The 25,233-nt window shown below is 36.1% G+C and overlaps 1 protein-coding gene across 18 annotated transcripts in view; it reads left to right on the forward strand.

The window, feature by feature from the left end:
- Window positions 1-25,233, forward strand: part of ITSN2 (intersectin 2) — a 134,455-nt gene that overhangs the window by 54,634 nt on the left and 54,588 nt on the right. For 9 of the 18 annotated variants that reach the window (XR_011426544.1, XR_011426543.1, XR_011426546.1 and 6 more), the window contains exons 16-20: window positions 4,285-4,424; window positions 5,457-5,537; window positions 19,329-19,465; window positions 21,516-21,652; window positions 22,981-23,078. Coding sequence is in view for 14 of the 18 variants with exons in the window: in XM_070236576.1 (XP_070092677.1) it covers window positions 4,285-4,424; window positions 5,457-5,537; window positions 19,329-19,465; window positions 21,516-21,652; window positions 22,981-23,078 (593 nt within the window). In the remaining 4 variants the exon portion in view is untranslated. The remainder of the gene's footprint in view (window positions 1-4,284; window positions 4,425-5,456; window positions 5,538-19,328; window positions 19,466-21,515; window positions 21,653-22,980; window positions 23,079-25,233) is intronic. The other 9 variants (XR_011426545.1, XM_070236579.1, XM_070236586.1 and 6 more) reach the window with 1 other exon arrangement.

The raw sequence follows: 25,233 nt of genomic DNA on the forward strand, positions 1-25,233 counted from the left end.
AGAAAACTGAAAAACAAAAAAAGTGTATATTGGATAGTATGCCAGTAACAATATAGCAGAAGAAAGTTTCATTAATGAAAAGTAAATCTGCAAATGCTGTATTAGAACTGGCTGAAGTATCCTAAATGTCTCCCAGTGGAGTGTCTGTTAATCTTTCCATTCCAGGGATCTGTATTATACTTTTGGCTGTTTAGGAGGTCCAGTTAATAGTACCCTTCTTCTTTACCCAAGTTCTGAGCAAATTGAGAAATAAGGCAAAGGAACAAGACATATGAGACCAAACTATCACCTCATTATTGATAAAGCTGATACTGGACAGCATGGCTTATCTGGGTGTGGTATGGCTGCACCTGTGAAACACTGGGTGTGTGAACAAAGTAGGACGCAGATTTCCTGTGGGCAGTTCAATCTCAAGACAGCAAGGCATAAGAAGGGTCTAGGCTGTGTATGCCCAGGTTGTTATCTTGAGCTCACCAATCAGTGAAGGGGTGGAAAGAAGCTGGGAATGTTGTGCTGGTAAAGGGCCCTTCACATGAAAGAAACACCAGGAACAGAGAAGTTCACTCTTGTGAGAACTGCTCATGTTATATCTCCCACCTTCCCCTGATAAAGCCTGTCCATGTCTCTTCTCAGACACTCTTCCTTGCATGTGTTTCTTGTCTTGGCTGTTCAGAGTGTATCAGCTCCCACCTCGCCCCTCCAAGGGCATTCCAGAGGCAGGATGAACCAGCACTCCTGATCTGTTCAGTGGCAAAAAGTCTATCATCCTCCTCATCGTCGTTGTTAGTGTTTGGATTGTCAATGGAGTGTAGAGTATGTCTTATTGGGGACCTGGTAGTGCTACTCTTTCTCTGTGGAATGTGATCCAATTTTGCTGTTACTTATTTATTTTTGCTGTAGTCCAGTTCAAAAAAGGAAGCTTTTGTTTGGAATTTGCAAAGTACCCTGCATCCCTTAGACTCTTGTCTCCATAACCATTAACATTTAAGATTACCAGCCGTGTACCAAGCATTGTACTAGGCAGTTTTCATGCATTGTTTTCTTTAATCTCTACAACAGCCCTGTGAAGTAGTTGTTGTTATTCCCGTTATGCAACTCAGGAAAACGGAGACTCAGAGAAACTAAGTAGTTGCCCAAGATGGTGATAGGAGTTGTCAAATTCTTGTCTGTTTAAGAGCCCACTGTACTACCTTGTTGGCTCTCTGTCTTTTAGGTACCTAACACAGTGCTTGTAGATATGATATAATCAAATTCAGTATTAAAACATCCATTATTGCGGCCGGCCTGGAGATGCAGTGGTTAAGTTCGCACATTCTGCTTCTTGGCGGCCCGGGGATTCGCCAGTTCAGATCCCAGGTGAGGGCATGGCACCGTTTGGCAAAAGCCACGCTGTGGTAGGCATCCCACGTATAAAGTAGAGGAAGATGGGCATGGGTGTTAGCTCAGGGCCAGTTTCCTCAGCAAAAAGAGGAGGATTGGCAGTAGTTAGCTCAGGGCTAATCTTCCTCAGAAAAGAAGAAAGATCCATTATTAGTGATGCTCATTTTGAAGGATACAAAGAATGTTTATGAACTTATTTTTTCATACTGCTTGTCTTCCAACTTAACTAGACTCTGAACTACTTGAGGACAGGATGCATGCCTTATCCTTGTTTTTTACCTACCATTGACCATAGTGCAGTGCCTTGCTTCTAAGAGATGTGTAATTTAATGATTAAATATCTGTTGAAATACTGGAAAACTATTAGAATTATAAGAAAATTTAGCAAGGTGCCTAGATAAAAAAATTAGCATATAAAAACCAGTAACCTTACTATGTATCAAAAGTATTTAATTAGAAAATATCATGAAAAAAGGTCTTATATTAGCATTTTCATTGTTATTGAATAAAGAAGAAACGTACAGCTATAAAATTTTACTGATAGACGTAAAGATTCCTGGATAGGTTAGGTACATATTATGTTCCTGAATGAAGTAGCTCAGTATTATAAAGATGTCAGTTCTCTACTTGTTCATCCATATATTCAGGTCTATTCAGGTTTCTTTAAATGAAACTTGGCAAGATAATTCACAAATTTACGTAGAAGAGAAAATGTGCAAGATTAGGGAAGACTTGAAAAAGAAAAACATTGGTGGGGTGAAGAGACTAGCTCTACCAGATATTAAAACATGTTATAAAAGTTATAATGCCTAAATTAATGTGTTATTGATCAGAAATAGAAACACAGAACAATGGAACTGAACAGAGAATCTAGAAACAGGCCGATGGATGCATGGCAATTTAGGATAGGATAAAGTTGGCATTTCACATCAGTGGGGAAAGGATGGGCTTTCAATAATTATTATCCTTTGAATAAGTGATTTAGGGGACAGTTGATTATCTGAAAAGGGGAGTGGGGAAACTCTTTACAGAAATAAGTTCTAGATAAAATAAGAGGCTAAGCATAAAAAATAACTACAAAAATATTACAAACAAGCAAACATTTTTATAATCTGGGTGCCAGGAAAGTCTCTTCAAACAATACATAGAGCTATGAAGGAAAATATTTACAGACATGATGACATAAAAGTGAAAAACTTTTTCATGGTGAATGATATCAATAGTAAAAAATTTGAAATATATATACTGCAACAAGAATGTAGAGCTTCTACAAATGAGAAATTAAGAGAACCTAATAGGGAAAAAAACGGGCCAAGAATGAGATGAGGCAATTCAAGATAATGGCCAATAAATATATAAATAGATGTTTATTCCGCTTCAAGAAAATACAAATTGAAACAAGATTTATTTTTTGCCAATTAGCAATAGTGAAAAAAGATGGGGCCGGTCCAGTGGCCCAGTGGTTAAGTTCACATGCTCCCGCTGTGGCGGCCCACGGTTTCGCTGGTTCGGATCCTGGGTGCGGACGTGGCACTGCTCATCAGGCCATGCTGAGGCAGCATCCCACATGCCACACTAAAAGGACCCACAACTAAAAATACACAATGATGTACCGGGGGGCTTTGGGGAAAAAAAGGAAAAATAGAATCTTTGAAAAAAAAAAAATAATGATGAAAAAAGATTGGTAATATCCAGTGCTGACGAGGGTATGTAGAAACAGGTTCTTTGGTGTCATTGTATATTGGTACAGCTTTTTGGAAAGGCGGTTTGGCAGTGTCCAAATTTAAAGTGTTCAAATCCTTTTATATGGCAGTTCTTTCACCTCGCTTTATAAAATACTTTTACACATGCATTAAAATGTATGTACAAGGATATTTATTGCAACGTTTTTATGTAATAGTAGAAAATTAGAAACAACCTAAATGCCTGTCAAAAAGGGAATAGTTACATAAATTATGGAATAGCCATAATGTAGACTAAAATGGAGCAATTTTAACGAATGAACTAGATCTGTTGTGTTGATTGATAGCGTGTGTTATTAAGTTTAAAACAAGTTGCTGAGCAATGTAGACCATATGATCTCATTAAAACCCTGTGGAAATGAATGTTGAATATGCATATATCTAAATGTAAATGCCTAAGAGAAGATAAGCTGGGGGTTGACATGAAGGGAACTTTTTACTTTTTACTCTATATGCCTCATTTTATTTAAATTTTATACTAGATTTCTGTACTTTTAAAAATGCCATAAAGTTTTAAAATATGTATTTAGATAGTAAGATTGCTATTTTAATTTATTGTAGTATAATCTGCATTATATATTCCCATCTAGTTTCTCCATCCCCACGTTTATAAGAAAAGATCATATAAAATGAAGCCCTCTCTGTACTTACCTCCTAAAATAATATTACTCAATAATCCAGTTACTAGATTTATTGAGTCCTTGCCATGAATATTCCTCTCTTCTTGGGAGCACTAAGAATAAATAGAAAGCTGCTTTAACAGTAGCTGCTATTAATTTGAGTATTTACAATGGGCCAGACTAACGGCTTTATATCCCTCACCTCATAAATGAGGTGGGTGATATGCCCACTGTATAGAGGCAGGGCCTGAGGATCAGATTGGTGAAGCGCCTTACCCAAAGTGGAGTGTTACTTCAAGTCCTGGTGCTTTTGAGTACAGAACCAGTTCTTGTAACATTTCCCTATGAGGATCTTCCCATGATATGATCTGACAAAGAGGAAATGACCACGGAGTCTTTTTCTCTTCATCTGATCCATGTTATGCACGTACATCCTTTGTTTTTTTCTAGTTACACCCATTTGACCAGGTAGTAAATGTGAATTACTGATAATGACATAGGAATTTCTACCAAATGTAAACTGTCTGATGTTTGTATTTCAGATTTAGGGATCGGTTTACTTCATAAAAAATCATTAGAAAAGGAAGAATTATGCCAAAGACTTAAGGAACAATTAGATGCTCTTGAAAAAGAAACTGCATCTAAGCTATCTGAAATGGATTCATTTAACAATCAACTAAAGGTATTTATCTTCTGTTATATTCATTTTTAGTTATCTACCTTCCTACCTTCCTTATTTTGATTTTATAGAATGAATAGCTGAAGCTATTATTGTTATATGTAGTATATTTTCATAATTTATAATTTGAGCTATACCAGGATTGCAAGATTGTTTTTAATGTTCTCTGTAGATATTATGAACATTGTGTCATGTAACTAACCATACCATTTACCATAGTTTCCAGTTTTCATGACTGTTTTGAATGGCATCTATACACTTTAATAATAATTGCCTTTGTCAGTATTAGAAAACTGGTCTCAGCCAGCATAATCTTAGACAAAATTCTAAAATGGGAAGTATGAAAAATGTAAAATAATCCTGGTGATAGGGGCTATTTTAACACACTAAATCTCTTTTTTCCTTTGTTACAATTTAATTTAATTAACCTTTGTGAAATGATGCAGTAATCAGTGAAATCGGAACATAATCTGGCACTATGAACTTTGCATGAGAAGTAAGTTCATGATTCCTTGTTGCTGCAGTGGCAGAGCACATGTCCAAAACATGCACCTTAGGCTTATTCTGTGCAGTATTAGTTGTATACTGAAGCCATACTTATGAATGATAATATTAAAAGCTAAAGACCAGACTAATGGCACATCATTCAAATTTGAGAATAGTCTCAGTTATTTCTTTGCTGAGCATAAAGTTTTCAGAGCATCAGGTATTACATAGTTTTTCAGGCAGCTATCTGTCTCTTCATGTGACTTCTGTCTTGCTGACTTATTTAGAATAATGTTACACCAACTATAGAGTCAACAGTGTGATAAAGAAAAGAGACTGTGGTGGCTTCAGTTAAGGAGGGGAAATTTGAAGTGAATAATGTTAATAATACATTTTACACAAGCATGTATTCTATAGAACAAATTTTAAAGAAAACCAAATAATTTTTCATTGATGGACAGACCAGCCAGCCAAGTTATCTTCCCTACATTATTTTTTTAAAAAATCTGTACATAGTTTAATTGGCTTTTTATCTGCCTTATCTTACAGTGTGGGAATATGGATGACTCTGTTCTTCAGTGCCTTTTGTCTCTGCTAAGCTGTCTCAACAACCTCTTCCTCTTACTTAAGGTTATTTTCTAATATCTAGCTCCTTTTCTTTGAGTTACTTTACTGTTTTCTTTTTTAAAAAACTAGACTATTCTTTGCATTTATCTGAGTATCTTTGTTTGAAATAACATACAATATAGATCTTTTTTCTTTCTGCTTGCTTGAATATCCTTCTGCTGTCTAACTGCCTGTTTGAGTCTAATGCCAGAAATCAGTAGAGTTGCCTGGAGTAACCTTTCTTATGAGGAGCCCAGGATACTTAGAAATTTTACCTGGTTCCTGTTCAACATCCCTGTGCGTTGGGTTAACTGATGGGCTGATTACTGATTCAATTAAAAGGAAAGCTAAAAGAGTATGAGATTAAATCATTTACCTATATCACTGAAAATCACTGTTTGAAATAAAACTTATACTTTCTGAAATCTAAGGCAAGGTTATATCATGTATATATGGGCTGCTTCATAGTACTGTTATAAGGAAAAATCTTAAAGAACCAATAATGTAGGGCAGCTTTAGTTAATGTCTAGTTACCAGGCCTCATGTTTAGACAGGCTTGCACTTCAGATAAAAAGGTTTAAATCATATGTATAAATAAATAGTTTGTTTTGTCGTGTACAGCATACAGAGTATTTAAAATACTCAGTGAATTCCTCTTTAATGTAGTTTAAAAGAAATGTGCTGACCCTAGTAGATTTTGACTGTGCATTCTACTCGGTGCTCCAATGATGGCAGTAGGACAGTTGCATATATACACACAGTGAAGACAGGAACAGGATAAGTGGAACTCATTTGTTACCTAAGCAAAGGTAGAGCAAATTGGAAAGGTGGTATCAGCCTTTCCTTTATGGTTAGAGCATGAATGGCCAGATTCTCTGGTCTTAGAACTTTTGCTGCTGATTGCACAGAAATTTAAACCTAGAATTCTTCATCTATAAAATGAAATTTGATGATGATTTGTGAACTGTACTCACACTCATAAGTCTGATTCTTTTAGTTAGCATTTGATTCTTCACAGGCCAGCAGATTATTCTTGTTTCTTTTACTTTCTTCCTTCTGCTTCCTGCCTTCTAGCCTTTCACTGCTTATTGATACTTTCATCAGAGGCAATTTAGGAAACTAGAAGGGGATGAGACCTGTACTGTCAGAGTGCTCAGGAGATTGTCACAGAAAGCAAGAAAAGAGGCATTCTGTAATTATCTTTGTAAAGTGATACAGAGCAATCAATTAACGTAGTACTGAAAAATATCCATCTAATGGTCAACAAAGAGGCCTTTGAAGACCTTTCTAAAAGTGCCATTTCAGCTGAATGATCAGCATAAGCTGGATTGCAGCAGATCAGGAATGAATGGGAGTTGAGTTAAGTGACTGAACAACTCTTTAGGAGAGGAGTGAAGAGAGATCGTGAGATTGAAGGAAAACCTTTTTTTTTGGTTTAAGAAAGACTTGAAGGACAAAGAATACAAAGTTTTTGTTATGCGAGATGAGTAAGTTCTGGGATCTAATGTATAGCGTGGATTCTTTACTATAGTAAAGAATACTCTATTGTATACTTGAAATTTGCTAAGATGATAGATCGTAGACATTCTTACCACAGGGGAAAAAAAAGAAAGAAAATAATAACTATATGAGATAGATAGATAGATGTTAATTAGCTTGATTGTGGTGATCATTTCATAGTGTATACGTATATTGAAACATGAAGTTGTACACCTTAAATATATACAATTTTTATTTGTCAGTTAGACATCAGTGAAGCTGAAAAAAAAGAATAATTGGGACCACCCTTGGAGATGGTATCAGCTTTCCATGAGGCATATGGCTACGTGAGGAAGGGATAGTTTCTGTTAGGACAGAATAATGGAAATGGATAAAATTGAGCTGGTTAGGTAACTAACGATATTATTTCAGTGTCTTAATGATGATTGCCTGGCTTAAGCCATATATTTCATTGCTGAATTCCCAGTGCCTGGAACAGTGTATAGAACATAGTGGGTGGCAATAAATGCTTGTTGAATGAATGGTTTTTGAATGTTCTGAGTCAGAAAATATGCAGCATTTAGGGTTATTAGTATATGGAGTTTATGAGAAAAAGTAGAAATAAATTAGTCAAAAAACAGCAGAGAACTATATATCCCAGATTTTAGGTATACTTCTGACTCTATGTAACTTATTTTAAGTAAAGGCTATTTTTTAAATGCAAAAAAAAAAAAAAAAAAAAGACTTGAAGGAGACAGTAAAGAGAGAAGGGAGGAAGAGAAAGGAGAGAGATTGAGACTGAATATATAAGGTAGTGGTAATTGATAGAGCAAAGTCCCTAGAGAAGCAGATTAAGATATAATCTAGAGCATAGATTGAAGGATTGGATAAAAAAGAGTACTTCCAGTGTTATGGTATACATATACATATGGGGATGAGATAGGTGTGAATGTAGTTAAATTTGCTGGTGGAGAGTAGATAATTGACAGCTTCAAAACTTAAAATCAGATGCAAGTTGGACCATTACAAGTAGTCTTCCTGGGTAGTTGAGGAGATGGAATAACGCATACTAGATTAGAATAAGATGGGTGCAATTGCAGGAAGTTTTTTTGATTTTGAGATGGAAAGATGAGGGAGTTCCAGTCTGGATTAATGAGGCAAGATTATGAGCTGGTAATGAGGAGAATGAATAGAAGCTTAGGAAGTTTCAGGAGAGAAAAGTAGGCATGAAATAGACCTCTTGGTGAGGGCGGAGGGTGCAGGCTTAGTAGAGGAGAACAGTAGGTGTGCTTAGCAACGTTGAATGCCTATTTGAAGTTGGAGGTCGTGTATATAAATTGAAAACAGCACACCTAATTGTATGATTTTTCTTCACCAAAGTTCAGCTGCTTGGGTGTAAGCACAGAGAAGACTGATGAAATAGGTTCATAGGTTCATACAGGTTTGGGGTCTTAATAGGCATGGGCAAAGAGGGAGGGACAAAGGAGTTATAGATCTTGACACAATAATTATGATAAAAGTGGGCTCTGAAATACGGACTGGACATAAAGGGATGTGAGGAGAGGAAGCGGGTGCTGATGAAAAAGGAGAGAACAATGGAGTCAACAGAATGGAGGTCTCAATGAGATTGGAAAGCTGTTGAAATGGATGTACCAAGTATAAGAAAAGCTTGAAGGATAATAACTTAGGTTTGAAGAGGGAGGTATTTGATCACTGGTACTTCTCTTTCTGATGATGACAAGATTCAGGGTATAATAATGCAAATGATGGATTAACTGGAGTAAAAAAGTATCATTGTTGAGGAGATCAACCTGAGAGTTGAAGTTTTGATGGAGTCATCTATGTGGATCTCAAAGACTTGGAGAATAGTGAAGATGAATGATTGAGGACAGTTTGACTTTGAGGTGACCAATAAATGATAATAAAGAGGAAGAGAAAGTGGTAGTGCTGGATGGTATGAGCCTCAGAAAAGCATGGAGTTTGTAAGAATGGGGAGAAATAATGGTCTGGAAATGGCAATGAAGAATATGGAAAATAGTAAACTTATCCTCTGCCCCTGATGTAAATGTGATAATAAACTGAGAGAGAAACAGAGGAAAAGCAGTGTCCTGAGACATCAGCCAAAAAAGGCCCAGGAGGTAGGGGAATTTCCATTCAGAGAATGTGAGAGTTTCCTGACCACAAAGAGGGAGTTCCAGGGCAGTGGAGGGGTTTGAGGGGAGCAAGGGTAGGGGATTGGGTCAGACCAAGGGATAAATAGCATCATAGAGATGAGAATTCAGGTGGTAGGGATGACAAGAAAAGCTGGGGCAGTTGATAGGTGAGATGGAATTGGTCCCAATGGTCTTGGAGGACAGACAGTTCTAATTATGTCATCCTTTGGGACAGTAGAGATTCTGAAGTGATCACTACTTTAGGCTACTTGTGGTGAAACAGAAGTATAACATTTAAGACTGTTTGTTAGGAAATTATTGTTAATTGGACCCTATAATAGACATGTACAGGATCAGTGATAATTTTTACTCTTTTGCTCAGGTCACACTAGGACAAATAGTAAAGCCAGTAGGATGAGATATTTGACAGGCCATTATTCTGTTAAGGAAATTCACATAATATCTTATCTTTAGCAGTGAGGTACAATGAAAAAAGTACTGGCCTAGGAATCTGAAGAAATGGGTTCTGGTTCTATCCGTGCCACTTGCTAGTTGTGTAACTATTTGTCGTTTAACCTCCAAATTTTGCTTTCTTCATTGACAAAGTGAAGCTGACCATATCTACTCTGCCTTCTTTGCAGTCTTATGATGATTAAATGAGATAGCATATATTTGGAAGTGTTTTGGGAACTGTTAATATGCTATACAAATATTTTTATTGTTCTTATTAGGGAGGAGATTATCCTGAATCTCCAAAATACCTTTAGTGTATTGGAGAGTCACCACTGTTGACTTTGGATAATGATTAAGGAAATACTTTTCCTTAGAGGGAAAATCGAATCCGTCTAGACCGGAATTGCGGTTTATTCCAGTGGGTTAGGTTCTTCTTAACCTGTACTCCCAAGGATCTGGGGTAACCTGTATTAGTGGCAAGGTAAGATTTTTATTTATAGAGGGGACAACTACTTTTGGGATCAAGAACGCTAGTCCTTTCGATTGTAAGTACAAACTTGAATGAGCTATGAACTAGATGTTAGAGAAAACATTTCCCAAACTCATAATAAAAGCGTTAAAGAAATATTCTCTTCCTCCCTTCAGAGAATTTGAGGTCTGCCTCGGGAACTTCTTTGCTCCAGGGTGAGGTATAATAGTAGGAAGTGTGGGCCTAAAGAGCTGCTGGGAGACGTAGGTTATAAATATTGTTTATAAAGCAAAGGCTCTTAACTATCTTTGTGCCAGTCTCTTCAGGTTTGGTGAAGTCTCTGGACTCCTTCTCAGAATAATTTTTTTAAATGTATAAAATGAAATATGTAGAATTACAAGGAAAATCAATTGTAAGAGTCAGAAAATATTTTTTAAAAGTAAATTTGTGATACAGTAATATATGTGCTTCTATATTAATAAATTAAATAACAAGATCCAGTGACAGGCAGAGCAATACCATATTTTGAAGTGAAGATGTATATGACGTACCTAGCAAGTTATCTATAATATAATATGAAAATATCTGTTATTTCTGTTGGTGAAAATTGTCACAAGTGCAGCTAATATTACTGTGGTTTGTTGCTTATGTTTGGAATTGAAGCAAATGCTTTATTTCAGATAGAGGTTAGTGAAAGTAAAGATTAATTTTGTTCCTGTCCAAGTTCATGGACTCTTGAATTCTGTTTAAAGCAACAACAACAAAATCCTTGGGAGGTCTGTGGTCCTCTTGTTAAGAAGCCCTGCTTCAGAGTGAAGACAAAGTGATTTGATTTGCTGATTTTCTTATCTGCTTGTTCTGTCAGTTACAGAGATTGGTATGATAAAATCTTCCGCTTTGATTATGTATTTGTCTTTTCCTCTTTTGGTTTGTTATGTTTTTCTTTATAGATTTTGAGACTGTGTTTCTGGATGCATATGAATTTAGAGTTGCAGTAGCTACCTGGTGGCTGGACCTTTTTATCATTGTGAGATGTTCCTCTAGAAATGTTTCTTGCTTTAAAGTCTACTCTTTCTGATATTAGTTTAACTACACCAACTTTCTTTTGGTTAGAGTTAGCATGGTATGTCTTTTACTTTTAACCTGTTTGCATCTTTAAGTTGTATCTTTTAAATAGCATATAGTTGGAGTCTTTAAAATCTAGTCTTTGTATTTTAATTGGATATTTAGTCTGTTTACTTTTAATGTAATTACTGACAAATTTGGATTTAAATTTACCATTTTTCTCTTTGTTGTCTGTTTGTCTCACTCCTTTTGTGTTCCTTTTTTCCTCCTTCCTTGCCCTCTTTTTGACCAAGTATTTTTTTTTTAATCTGTTTTTTCCTCCTCTATTAGTTTGATAGTTATACTTTCTTTTACATTTTGTTGGTGGGTATCCAAGAGATAACAATATGCATCCTTGATTTATTTAAGTCTAATATAAATTAGTAATTTTACTACTTCCTGGATAATGCAAAGACCTTAGGATATTTTAACTCCATTTATCGCCATACATGTCCTGTCTTGGTGCTGTTCATGTCATATATTTTAAACTCCATAAGACATTATTATTATTATTGTTTATATTGTCAATGTTCATTTAAATATACTTGTAGGGAGGAGGAGGGCAAAAGGGGTGATTAGGCTCACATGTGAGGGGATGCACTATAATTAGTGTTTGGGTGGTGAACATGATGTAATGTATACAGAATTCGAAATATGATGTACATCTGGAAAAAATAAATAAATATACTTGTATATTTATCCAGGTTTCCGTTGCTTCTCGTTCTTTCCTTTATCTTTATGTTCCATCTGGGATTATTTTTCTTCTGCCTAAAGAATATGCTTAAATGTGTGGTATGTTTTCTTTAGTACAGATCTGTTAGTGACGAATTCTTTCAGTTTTTGTTTTTCAGAAAATGCTTTTATTTAACCTTTATTTTTGAAGAATATTGTCAGTGGGTATAGAATTCTAGGATAGTTTTCTTTCAGTACCTTCAAGATGTTATTGCATTTTCTTCTGGCTTCCATATTTTTGTGTTATGAAATTAGATATCAACTTTAAAATAATATAGCTCTTTTTCCTCTGACTACTTTTTAAACATTTTTTTGTCTTTAGTTTTAGTATTTTTTTTTTATGATGTGTGTCTAATGTGGTGTTCTTTGGGGCTTGTGGTCTTTTTTGAATCTGTAGCTTGATGTCATTTGTCATTTGGGAAAGTTTTTGTCCATTCAAATCAAACATTGCTTCTCATTTCTTTCTCTTTTCTCCTTCTTGGATTCTAAATACATGTATATTAGACCTTTTTACTCTGTTCAGTATGCCTCTTGTGTTCTACGTTTTTGTGTGTTTTCTAGTCTTTATTTCTCTGTGCTTCAGTCTAGATATTTTCTTTTCACCTATCTTATAGTTTAATATTCCTCTCTTTATCTTTGTCTAATCTGATGTTAAACACATCTCTTGAGTTCTCAATTTCCATTATGTTTTTCAGCTGTAGAGTTTTCATTTTATTTTTTCAATAATTTCCAGTTCTTTGCTGAAATTCCATATCTTGTCATCTGATTTCTTGAACATATTAATCACTTTTGTCTTTAAGTTCTTATCTGATAACTCCAATATCTATACATCTCTTTCTATTATATGTGTTTCTCTTAGTTCTTGGCCATATGTTTTTGACTCTTGGTATACCTGGTAATTACTAAATGCCAGACTTTTTATATAAAAAATTAAAAAGATAATTTGAAACTCCAAATGAGATTATCTCTTCCAGAGAGAATTTTATTTTGCTTTTGGTAGGCAGGGTGGGGCAGATCACCTTAATCCAAGCATTGATTGAGCTGTTTCAAAGCTGGGCTAGTCTCCTTCTTGGTGATCCCCTAGACCTTGGGATCCACAACCAAAAGCCAAAAGTTTACTGAGACTGTTCCCCTTGAATTCCAATTTTTGTTCCCCAGCCCCTTAAGACAGTTGGAAGCTTTGCTCAGCTTCATAGCCATCACCTTCTCCTCAGCTTCTCAGCCTCTCACCCATGATTTACCAATGTACAAATGCCTAGAAGCCAGCTGTGGTGGTCTAGTGGTTAAGATTTAGTGCCTTCACCACTGCAGCCCAGTTTCATTTCTGATCAGGGAATCACACCATCTGTCGGTTGGTTCTCACACTGTGGCAGCTGCATGTCGCCGTGATGCTGAAAGCTATGCCCCTGGGATTTCAAATACCAGCAGAGTCACCCATGCTGGACAGGTTTCAGCAGAGCTTCCAGATTAGGACAGACTAGAAAGAAGGACCTGGCCACCCACTTCCGAAAAGATTAGCCATGAAAACCCTATGAATAGCCCCAGAGCCTTGTCTGAAATAGTCAGGTGAGAGGATGACACAAAAAGATCGGGCGGAGTTCCACTTCACTGTACACTTTGCTGTATTCAAAATGCTTCTTTTGTGTTTCTTGCCTCACAATCACCTCATTTTAAAATGGATATGAAATATGTTTGTTTCAAACTCCTTTAAATCATTTAATCTTGAAAGTTTTTCCTTGTTAAGAAAGATATTTTAGTAATTTAGCTATTTACTCTAGTTTAAGTGAAAGTAAGTGTAGAATCCATGGTATGTGAAAGAGGTTGAATGGCATAATTGAGATAGTTCAAAACTCCATGACCTCAGGCAAGACACTTAATCTTCTGAGCCTCAAATGGTCTTGATGATATCTGTTTTACAAGAATGTTATCAAGATCAAATGTGGGTATTATCTGTAAAAGCACTTCAAAGTGCTACACCACAGATGTTCAATTTGAGGAGCTAATTTGTGTTCTGCTATGGGTTTTTTTTATGACTGGTAAGAAATTTTTGTTCTGATTATATTGCATTATTCAGTTGAGTTGTATTTTGTCAGTTGAATCTCTTTTAAGCCTTTGCCTTTGGAAAGAACATCATGTTTCTTTAAGCAAAATCGGAATATAAGATCACTTCTTTTCACTGAAGGAGTGTTTCAGTCTTGTTGGTTAAAGTTCAGCAAGTTACGTTTTCCATTTCTATCAGGATGGTAGAGTAGGTACCTTGAGCAACCCTCCGACCGAAAACGATAAATATAAATGCTGGATTTAAAAATTTTTGTGAATGCTTTGTTGAGCTATGTTGAAGTACATTCAGGCCAAAAACTAAGTAAACCATCCTTAACCAAGTGGTCAAATTTGACATTATCAAAATGGCACAAACCAACATTTTGTGTCTCCTGATGTGATGTTCTGAGAAAGACACAACATCACTTCTATACTTCTTTTGCCAAAAATATTTCATCTGAGTCTAAGTGTAAGGAAATAATTAGGCAAACTCAAATTATGATCTAGTCTATAAAACAACTGACTAACCCACACTTTAAAAATGTGAATCTTGGGGCTGGCCTGGTGGCGCAGTGGTTAAGTTCGCACATTCCGCTTCTCGGCTGCCCGGGGTTTGCCAGTTTGGGTCCTGGGTGCGGACTTGGCACCATTTGGCAAAAAGCCGTGCTGTGGTAGGCGTCCCATGTATAAAGTAGAGGAAGATGGGCATGGATGTTAGCTCAGGGCCAGTCTTCCTCAGCAAAAAGAGGAGGATTGGCAGTAGTTAGCTCAGGACTAATCTTACTCCAAAAAAAAAAGTGAATCTCGGGGCCAGCCCAGTGGCATAGTGGTTAAGTTCATGTGCTCTGCTTTGGCTGCCTGGGGTTTGTAGGTTTGGATCCTGGGCATGGACCTAGCATCACTTGTCAAGCCACACTGTGGTGGCATCCCACATAAAATAGAGGAACATTGGCACAGATGTTAGCTCAGCAACAATCTTCCTCACACACACACACACACACACACACACACACACACACGAAAGTGACTCTAATAAAAGATGGAAGACATCTTCTAGATGAAAGGAGACTAAAGAGCTGTGACACTGAAATATAGTGTATGACCCTTGTTTGAAACACAGATCCAAAATAAAGCTATCATTAAGGACAGTATTTACACTATTGGGGAAATTTTTGAATGAGAGCTCTATATTAAGTAATATTCTTATCTCAATGTTAAATTTCTTTAGTTTGGTACTGGCATTGGCATTGTAGTTATGTAGAATAATGATCAAGTATTGAAGGATGAAAGTGTCAGTGTCTGCAACTGAGTCAAATTTTCTGTAATTTTGGAGATTTTCAAAATAAAAAGTTGGAGAGAAATTGAGTTGCAAAGTGTCAACTGTTTGTGAAAAATGAAATAGTAGATTAAATATATTTTTAAGTTATAAAGGTAATAAGTAGACTAACCAGAGGTAAATATCAACATTGGGAAATGAAGAGATGATAGGGGAATAGTATGAATGAGCAGGTTCCTCATCCTCCATATCAGGAGCCAATAGCTATATTCCAGTTCATAAATCAAGATATACTAATAATAGCTAAGATTTATTTATGTATGTATTTATTTATTTGAAGTATAGTTGACATACAACATTGTATTAGTTTCAGGTGTTCAACATAGTGATTTGACATTATTTACATTGCAAAATGATCACCCTGAGAAGACTAGTTATCATACAAAGTTATTACAGTATTTTTGACTATATAATAGCTAGGATTTATTAAAGGCTTTCTCTGTGACTGGCACTGTTCTAAGTGTTTTATTTATATTAACTTATTTAATCCTTACCTTAACCCTATGATGTAGGTACTGTTACTATTCACATTTCACATAGGAGTAAATTAAGACACAGAGAAGTTGCCCAAGGTCCCACAGCTAGAAAGTGAGAGCAGAAATTCAACCCAGATAGTCAGGATTTGACCTTTAACGGATATATTAGGAGAAAAAAGATGAAAATTTACAAGCCAAGTATTCAACTTAAGGAGCTAGAAAAAGACTAGTATAATAAAGCAAAAAAAGTAGAAGGAAATTAATGAAACAGAAGACAGACGTTTAATACAGAGAATCAAGAAAGCCAAAATTCAGCTATTTTAAATATTAATAAAATTAACAATCCTTTGGCGTGGCTGACTTTAAAAAGAAAGTAAAAATAAAGAAAATTAGGAGTGAAAAGGAGATATAACTAAATGTGTGCAAACATTAAAAGAGAATATTATGACAAATTTTTGCACGTAAATGTAAAAACGTAGATGAAATGAACAAATTACAATTTGCCAAAACTGACTTAAGAAAACATAAATATCTAGGTAGCTCTTTAGTCATGAAATATTTGAAATCTGTAGATCTTCCCTAAAAGAGAATCCAGACTTAAGAGTTTTTACTGAAGGAAGAAGTAATTCCAGTCTTACGTAGCTGTTTCAAAATATAAAAAAAAAGGGAATATTCCCAACTTACCATGTGAAATTATCATAAGCATGTCAAAATCAGTTAAGAACAGTATGAGAAAGGATAATTATAGGTCAATTTAACATAGAAGCAAAAATTATAAACAGTGTTAAAAAATTGAATGCAGAAATTTATAAAAAGAATAATCTATTATGACCAAGTTGTATTTATGTTAGCAATGCAGATGATTTGACATATAAAAGTTTACTGTAATTTGCCGATTAAAGGAGAAAAATAGTATGCTCATCTCATTAAATGCAGAAAAGGTGTTTAATAAAATTTGACATTCATTCATGATTAAGAAATGAAAAACTTATTAGCATATTAGGAATAGAAGAGAACTTCCTTAACCTGAAAAAGATGATCTGTTCTGTTAAGACTAAGGACAGTTCTGTTCATAACTGCTGATTAGTTTACTGTTCTCAGTTAACTGATATATTTAACCAGGACCTCCTGGAAGCAGTGGCTTAACCCAGAGGAGTCTAATGATAAGAATTTCTGCAATCACTGTAATCAGGCAGAGAAAATGTTTTGAGCAAGCCTTGTGGTGCTCTTCAAATCTTATTAAAATGGATAGACTATTGTTAATGCATTTTCATTCATCCAATAAATACTAATTAAATATATACGCTGTAACAGGCTCTCTCTTTGGTGGGGATACCTTGATGAAAGACAGTCGTGCTGTCAAGAAGCTTGCTCCAGCGAAGCAGGCAATCATACAGTTAGAAGATGCTGACTATGCTAGAGAAAGTTACAGGATGCCCTGGGGAGCACAAGGAAGCTCATTAACTCAGACACTGGATGAATAGAGCTAATAAAGGAAGACTCGGAGCAGTATTTTAAAAGGACAAGTTGAAGAGCTAACGTTGCAGCTGCGTTAGGATCAGACATTAATGTGGCCCCTCTTTCCTTTGAAACTTATAATTCTCCTCATTTTATGACTTCAGCCAGTAAGAACAGCTAATATTTATTTTGAGACCTTACCTTGTGCCCCACACTGTTGTAAGCAGTTTACTTGTATTAACCCATTCAATCCTCACAACAATGCTGTGAGGCATGCACTATAATTAATCCCATTCTACAGATGAGGACACTGTAAAGTAACTTTCCTAAGGTTGCTCAGTCACTGACAACCTGATTCAGACCTTGGGGCTCTTATTCCAGACCCATGCTCCCAGAGTGCTTATCACTAAAGCACACTGCTTCATCACAGTTTGTAACCACTATATTCTGATTTCAATAGAATTTAGAGAAAGGTGGAACAAAGAGAACTGTAGAAGCTGAGATCTGTGGAAATTTTGCTATGAGAGCAGTATTTATATTATTGACTTAAGCTGCAAGCATTGATCTCAGACATTTTAGACATAGTTTCTGGATACCACACTGTACTCAGATCACATCTACCACTTTAATCAAGTTAAAAGGGTTCAGCTATAAAATATTTTATTTCTGAAAAGAAATAGAGCTTGAGTTATTTTGGGTTTTTTGGTTTGTAGTTTTGTTATTGTGTATGAATAGATGCCCCAAAACATTCTATCCAAATACTGTCTAAATTCCCACCTTCTTTTGATCACTTTAGGGTTTTTTTCTCTTCTTTACCCCAGCCTTTTTCTACTGTCTTGTTCAGGATTCTGTAGATTCCAAGTGCAAGAAACTCAGTTCAGAATAGTCAAGCTAAAGAGAGTTATTGGAAGAGTACTAGGACTGCTAACTGAATCAATGGAAGGGGCAATTTTAAACACAGGAAGGAAATTGGAGATTTGGGTCCCCAGTAGTTCTCTCTCTCTGCCTCTGTCTCTCATCTTTGCTTCTCTCCTTCCTGTGTTGACTTCATTCCTACCCCTGATGGCCTCATTTGGTAGTGAGGCAGCTCCAAGTTTACCTTATCCCAGTTTAATGAGCTTAGAGAAGAAAAGACTTCTTTCTCCTCTCTTGCAATATGTCTGAACCCCAGGAAAGGATTCTGGCCCAGCTTGGATCGTGTGCGTGTCCTTTGGACCAATCAGTCTGGCCAGGGAAGTGAGGTGTTGTGATTGGTTAGGCCAAGATTAAATGATCACAGTTGGAATTTGACAGGCTCATCAAAGGGCCAGGGAGCACATCAGTTTTCCAAAAGGAGGAAGGGTGCTGTTAGAAGAAGAGGGGAAGACAATGCTGAACAGATGATCACAAGTTTCTGCTGAGGCACTTATCTATATCCCACATTTGCAGACTTTTCTCTACTTTGAGATTGTGAACTCTTTGAAGGCAAAGATTGTAGGTTTGAGAGTCAGGCAGCCTTGAATTGGATCCCATGAATCTTTGTAGCGCTCCGCACAGAACTAGATGCTCAATAAACAGTTGTTCATTTTCAATTCCTGTTTGGAATACCTTTCATTATTTTGGCTTATTCTAGTCATGGTTTTATGTAGACATTATCTTTTCCACTTTTAGTTTTTAACTAAATTATTTGATAATTGCTTCTATGTTTAGTTCAAGCTTTTATTAGATAAAAGTTATACGTAAATTGATTAAACTATCAAAAATATGACTCAACAAAATTCCTCTTCAGGTGTTATAACAAGCAAATTGTTTCCGCATATTTTTTGATGGATTACTTTTTTATTGGAAGTGAAGTACCAAATCTAAGAATTGGCTTGTGAAAGATTCTGTGTTCCTTAGAAATGAATAAATACAAAATTAGATAATTTTAAGATTTATTTGTCCTCACTGGCTACATGGCTTAAAAACTGTATTTAAGGGTTTTTTAATCATCTAGATTTTTTTAAAACTGTTAATCTTTTTACTTTAGTTTAACTTGCTTTAAGATTTTTGTCTTTAATGCAAATGCCACATTATTACATAAGACAAAAATATGTAAATCAATGGCATACTGACTTATTTTCGTTTTCTCCTTAGGAACTGAGAGAAAGCTACAACACACAGCAGTTAGCCCTTGAACAACTTTATAAGATCAAACGTGACAAGTTGAAGGAAATTGAAAGAAAGAGATCAGAGCTAATACAGAAAAAGAAACTAGAAGATGAGGCTGTAAGGTAATATAACTAAGTTTGTTACACCATATTGCTATTAGAATTCTAACTTTGTTGCCCATAGCTTTACTATGACTATGGAAATTTAAGGGAAATATCTTAGGATGCTAATTAGATTCTAAATTTTAGAAAATCTATTCTATTAGGGACTGAGCTTACATTAACCACTTTTATGTTCCATTAGTGAAAAATATGGACTTTGGAGTCAGACTTGGATTAGAATTCTTGGTCTACCACTTACTGTCTGGGTGACCTTGGTTAAGACACTTTGCCTTTCTGAACCTCAGTTTCTCCATCTGAATAATAGGAATATTAATGCATACCTCATAGGTAACTGAGAATTAAGTAAAATACTGTAGCTAAAGAGCCAGCTATAATGTCTTGGATGTAGTAAGCACTCTTTATTTCCATCTCTCCATTGTAAATCTTTTACTGTTTCCTGAAAGATCATAAAGACCAAATACTTAATTTTATGGTGTGGTAAGACTGAGTGTAGAATGCCATGTTGATGCAGTTCTCTTCGTACCTCTGAGATATATCAATTGCTTCCATTTATAGCAAGGAGAAGACAGTTGTGGTGTCTGAAGTATAGAACCGTTGATTTAGAGACTGCATAATTTTTTTCTGTCAGTAAGATCCTATTTCCAGTTTGTTTCTCTCAAGTTCTCTAGTGTCAGAAATTAGTATAATTAGTTAACAAGTATCGACAAGCCAACACTCCTTTGCCTTGGAGAAGTATAGATGAGCAATGTCCATGAAAGAGCTAATAGTTACTGGGGAGGCAAGAAAGACACATTACCCCATACAGCAGGCCTCTTTTCTTAATGCCTTCACAGTGGCCACTTTCAATTTATTTTTATTGAGTGGCCACTGTTGGCTGTGATGCAGGTAGACTCTGGGTTACTCCTTGCTCCTAGATTCCTCACAATTCTAGTAGGAGATTCAGACAGCTAAACAAGTAGCTATAATACTCTTTACTCCAAGACCCCTACTTTTGTGGCCCCTAACAAGAAATACCAGAATACTATAGCAGTAGAGACAGTGAAGTTCAAATTAAGAAGGCTTTTATTTGCCACCTAACTTGTGCCACTTAACATTGCTCAAGGGATCTGTGTGGTGGCTACATAGTTAGTCCCTGTGTCAGAAGTTTCTATTGACACATGCAAGTATTTTGATATTTCCTCATCACTGCTCACAAGTCTTTTCAGGCCAACAGACCATATTAGTAATATACATTTTCATTTCATTCATCATCCTCACACGTTATCCTACTGTAGTAGAGGGAAGAGATCAGAACAGAAACACATGTAGGATCAGTCCAGAGCTGGATCCTAGTGTTGCATCTTGATTTCTTGGCCATTTGCCCAGGTATGTTCTCTTCTTGTCCCAGGCTATTGGTAATAATCAGGTTTTCACGTTGTAGATGTGGCCTCTTTGCCCTCTGTCCAGCTTCTGAGGCATCTACTGGCTCTGGACCAGTTTCTTGTCCGTTAACTCATACTTAAGTAACTTTACCAAAATTTAATTTTATATTCATCCAGAAGCATTTCCTATTTCCACAACAATGACTGAATACTGCAAACAGGGGTTAGCTAGGATAGTGGGAGTAAGAGCCAGAAGGCAGTCCTTGTGAAGAATCTGGAGAGAAGGGAAGGAAATTTAGATAGAGTTTTTAGATTTGTTTTCTGAATAGTTGCGTTTCAGTTTTTTCCTCCTTTTTTCTTGAGTTTGGGAGATTGACTGGCAGGGAGGAATTTGAAAGTGTGAGAAATTGTCTGTCATACTCCCCAGGTCATCTGTTTGTCCAAGGTTCCTCTCGATTAATTGGATTAATTGGTTTTCCCCTTCATCCCTGATCCCCACTGTTTCTCCACACCTGCTACTAATATCTCTGTGCTATGTAATGAATATATAATTATATAAGATTATATATAAATATATGAGAAATATATATATAATATTTCCTCAGTTTGTCAGAAACAAAATCTTCTATTATATTTTTATTTTGTGTAAAAATTAGGACATTATGCAAACTTTTTTCTTTCATGTAAAGGAAAGCAAAGCAAGGAAAAGAAAACTTATGGAGAGAAAGTCTTAGAAAGGAGGAAGAAGAAAAACAAAAGCGACTCCAGGAAGAAAAAACACAAGAAAAAGTTCAAGAAGAGGAGCGGAAGGCTGAGGAGAAACAATGTAAGGATAAGGATAAAAAGAATAGATTTGATTTTTCTGAGACAGAGCGACAAAAGAGACAAGAGAAAAATAAAGATTCTGGTGAGCTGCAAAAAAAAGAAAATTGAAACAGATGCTGATCTTAGAGTCAGAAAAAACCTCTTTCTAAATTAAACTTGCTTGAGAGGTGTGTGGGCTTATTGAAACAGACTGAGGGTAATCTAAAATCTAGAAATCTAAAGACAACATGGAGAAATGAAGGTGGTCATCATTAACTATGAACAGACCTTAACATGGTTTTCATAATTGAAGTGAATAGTTTAAAATATTTTATTCAACCAGTGTGTAATAAACTGTTTATTTTCATGAAACAACAGTAAAATTTTAAGTCTTTGCAAATTGAAATCTTCTCAGAAGATGTACTTTGTTTTTTGATACACCTCAGAGTCTATTCCTAAAATACTTTAAATATTATTATGTCTCTTAGATGCATAAACCTTTGAATCTTTATTAATGATACAATGTGTTGAAAATTTTATAAGCTGAAGCATTTATTCTACAAATGAACAAAGTAAAATATTTTTAATTTTGTCAAGGCTAGTGTATTTGTGAATTCTTCTACTGTTTGTCCTTTAGAACCATACTCATAAATCTATAGATCTTTCTTCAGTCAGCTCTGTTCCCTTGCTAATCTTCACATTTGTGAGCTCCCTTTTTGTGCTTTTCTTCCCTGTTGTGTTCTGACCACCACAGATCAAACCAAGCCTCTGGCTGTTTAGTCTCCTTCCACTTTGCACAGCTCAGCCTGCCACCACTCCCACCCCTTCCCTTAGATCCGTGTGCACAGCACACCCTGCAAGTCATCTCTTTGTTTTATTGCCTCCTACTTTGCTTAAGATGAACATCCTTGTTTGCTTTTATGATTTTTAAGATGTTTAGATCCTGGGGCCGGCCCCATGGCCGAGTGGTTCAGTTCGCATGCTCCGCTTTGGTGACCCAGGGTTTCGCCGGCTTGGATCCTGGGCGTGGACCTAGCACCGCTCATCAAGCCATACTGAGGTGGCATCCCACATAACACAACCAGAAGGACCTACAACTAGAATATACAACTATGTACTGGGGGGCTTTGGGGTGTAAGAAAAAAAGATTGGCAACAGATGTTAGCTCAGGTGCCAATCTTAAAAAACAAAAAAAGATATTTAGTTCTTAACAAGCTTGTATCAAATGGATTTTCATTATAATGTTTGATGCTCAATTTTCTCTTTTTGATTTTAAGAACTCTTTATTGAGTCATAGCAAAGATGTATGTACATGAAAGTAGCAAATAATGACGATTATCTTCTCTTTAGGTGAGCCAGCTAGTGCTTTGGTGAATTATAGAGCATTATACCGCTTTGAAGCGAGGAACCATGATGAGATGAGTTTTAATTCTGGAGATATAATACAGGTAGGAAACAAAGTCTTTTTTTCTCACTAATAAGCTGAATGCAATGTAATATATTACTTTCTATAATAATAGTAATATTGACTATAATTTTATATAGTGATTTACCATTTTAAAAATCTATCTTAAACATTGCCTCATTTGGCCCGTGTGACGCATGCAGAGCTGCATAGGACGGTTATTATTGCTGCTGCATTCTAGGTCAGGAAGCTTAGACTCACACATATTGTAACTGCCAGCAGCACAGTGCCAGAGTGGGGTGTAACTGCATGTCTTTTGGTTTCCAAATCCAGTATTCTTTCCACTATGCCATACTGCTTCATGTCCTAATAGGTGATTCTGATTTTGTTATTTTAATAAATTACCAATGAAATTGGAGGGAACTGGCTATTTTCTGGCAACTGTTAAAAGAGTTAAAGGAGTTAGATTCTGCAGCCCTCACTAGATGCAAGCATTGTTCCTTGGAACAGAAGATCTTTATTGTATAATCACAAAACATGTAAAATGGACAAATAAGAGAAGATAAAAGGAATAGCATTTGATAACACTACTGTCATACAATGGAAAGAACACAAGCTTTAGAAGCACACAAACTTGGATTTTAGTCTCTGCTTCAGTTTTCATCTTAGAAAATTAAGGTCATATTACCTGGAGTATGTAGCCAGTGTCTGTTTTCTTTTTTCCCTGTACTTTCACCAATTTGGTGTATTTTATCAGTTAGGTAGCAAACATTTAGTGATACTTGGGATAGAGTTTACCAGAATCATCTGTTTAAAAGCCCAAGATAATCCCCAGCTACACATCTCCTCTGTTGCCATTGCCACCACTGACAGTGCATAGCTGCTCCTGAGCTGAGGGAGAGGTTGGCTTTCCAGGCAACGTGAGTCCAGTCTGCTGTCCCCACCATTCCTCCTCTTTTTGTTGGTGATGATGAGGTAATATCCAAGAAGAAGAGAGGCAGCCCATCTCTGGGCATGTTTGGCCAAGAGCCTACTTTTATTTTTGGCTATATCTTTTATTTATTCTTTTAAAAAATATTTGTTGAGGGCTGACTGTGTTAAGCTAGGGATGTTGTGAACAAGACACAGTCTCTGCCCGGAACAAGCTTATAGTCTTATGAGAAAGACAGACAATTAAAGAGGTAGAGAAAGGAAGGGTGTGGACTGCTACTAGCTTTAGAACAGAGCTCTCCTATGGTCAAAGAGTCAGTGTGGTGGCAGTGACAACAGGAACATAAAGTTAGCTTGAGTCTCTTGAGTGCTGTGTTCTCTGCTGAATCATTGATATAAAGAGTCATGAGTTACTACCAGAGACCTCACTGGACAACTTGGTTGATGATGGTGTCATTTACTAAGAGAGTAAGATTAAAAGGAGGAGATTTAAGTGGGAATTACAATGAGTTCAGTTTTGGATGAGTTTCAGACTTCCAGGCAGCAATTGGATATCCAGAGATATTTAGAGAAATCTCAGGCAGAGATCTAGGGTGAGGACGCCAATTTGGATGTCATTAGTCTGTTATGATGGTACTTGAAGACATGAGTGTAGTTGGAGCTCATCCAGAGGAGTAGTAAAGTAAGAGAGAAAATGGTTGAGGATGTAATTCCTGAGAAACATGGACACTGACAAGATTATTAGAGGAAAGGGATCTTTAAAAGGAATGTCTAGATGTAGGAAAAAACCAGGAAAGTTTAGTGTCAGGGAACGTTGAGAAGAGTGGTCTGCATGTGAAATAAAACAAGGACTAAAAAAAAATATGTTAGATTAGTAATAGCACAGTTGTTAACCTTGAGGAGAACAGTATTAGTTGGGTGGAGTGGTGGGGGAAGAAGCCAGATTTCAGTGAGTTGAGGAACAAATTGAAGGGAGGAGGAGGAGACGGTGAATATATAAAACTCTTTGATGGAGCTTAGCTTTTTAAAGGGGGAAAGGAGAGAAGATGATAAATAATGAGGAATGTGGATTGAGGGTAGTGAGTTTTGTTTTTGCTTGAGCAAGCTTAAATAATGATAGAAAAGATCACAGAGAGGGAAAGGGTTAATGATTCTGGAAAGAGTAAATCACTAATAGAGGGAGATTGTTTTTTCTAATTAAAGTATAATTTACATTTAGTAAAGTATATAACTATAAATGTACAGCTCAAATAATTTGTACACACACA

The sequence above is a fragment of the Equus caballus genome, chromosome 15, assembly GCF_041296265.1.
Source record: "Equus caballus isolate H_3958 breed thoroughbred chromosome 15, TB-T2T, whole genome shotgun sequence".
NCBI lineage: Eukaryota > Metazoa > Chordata > Mammalia > Perissodactyla > Equidae > Equus > Equus caballus.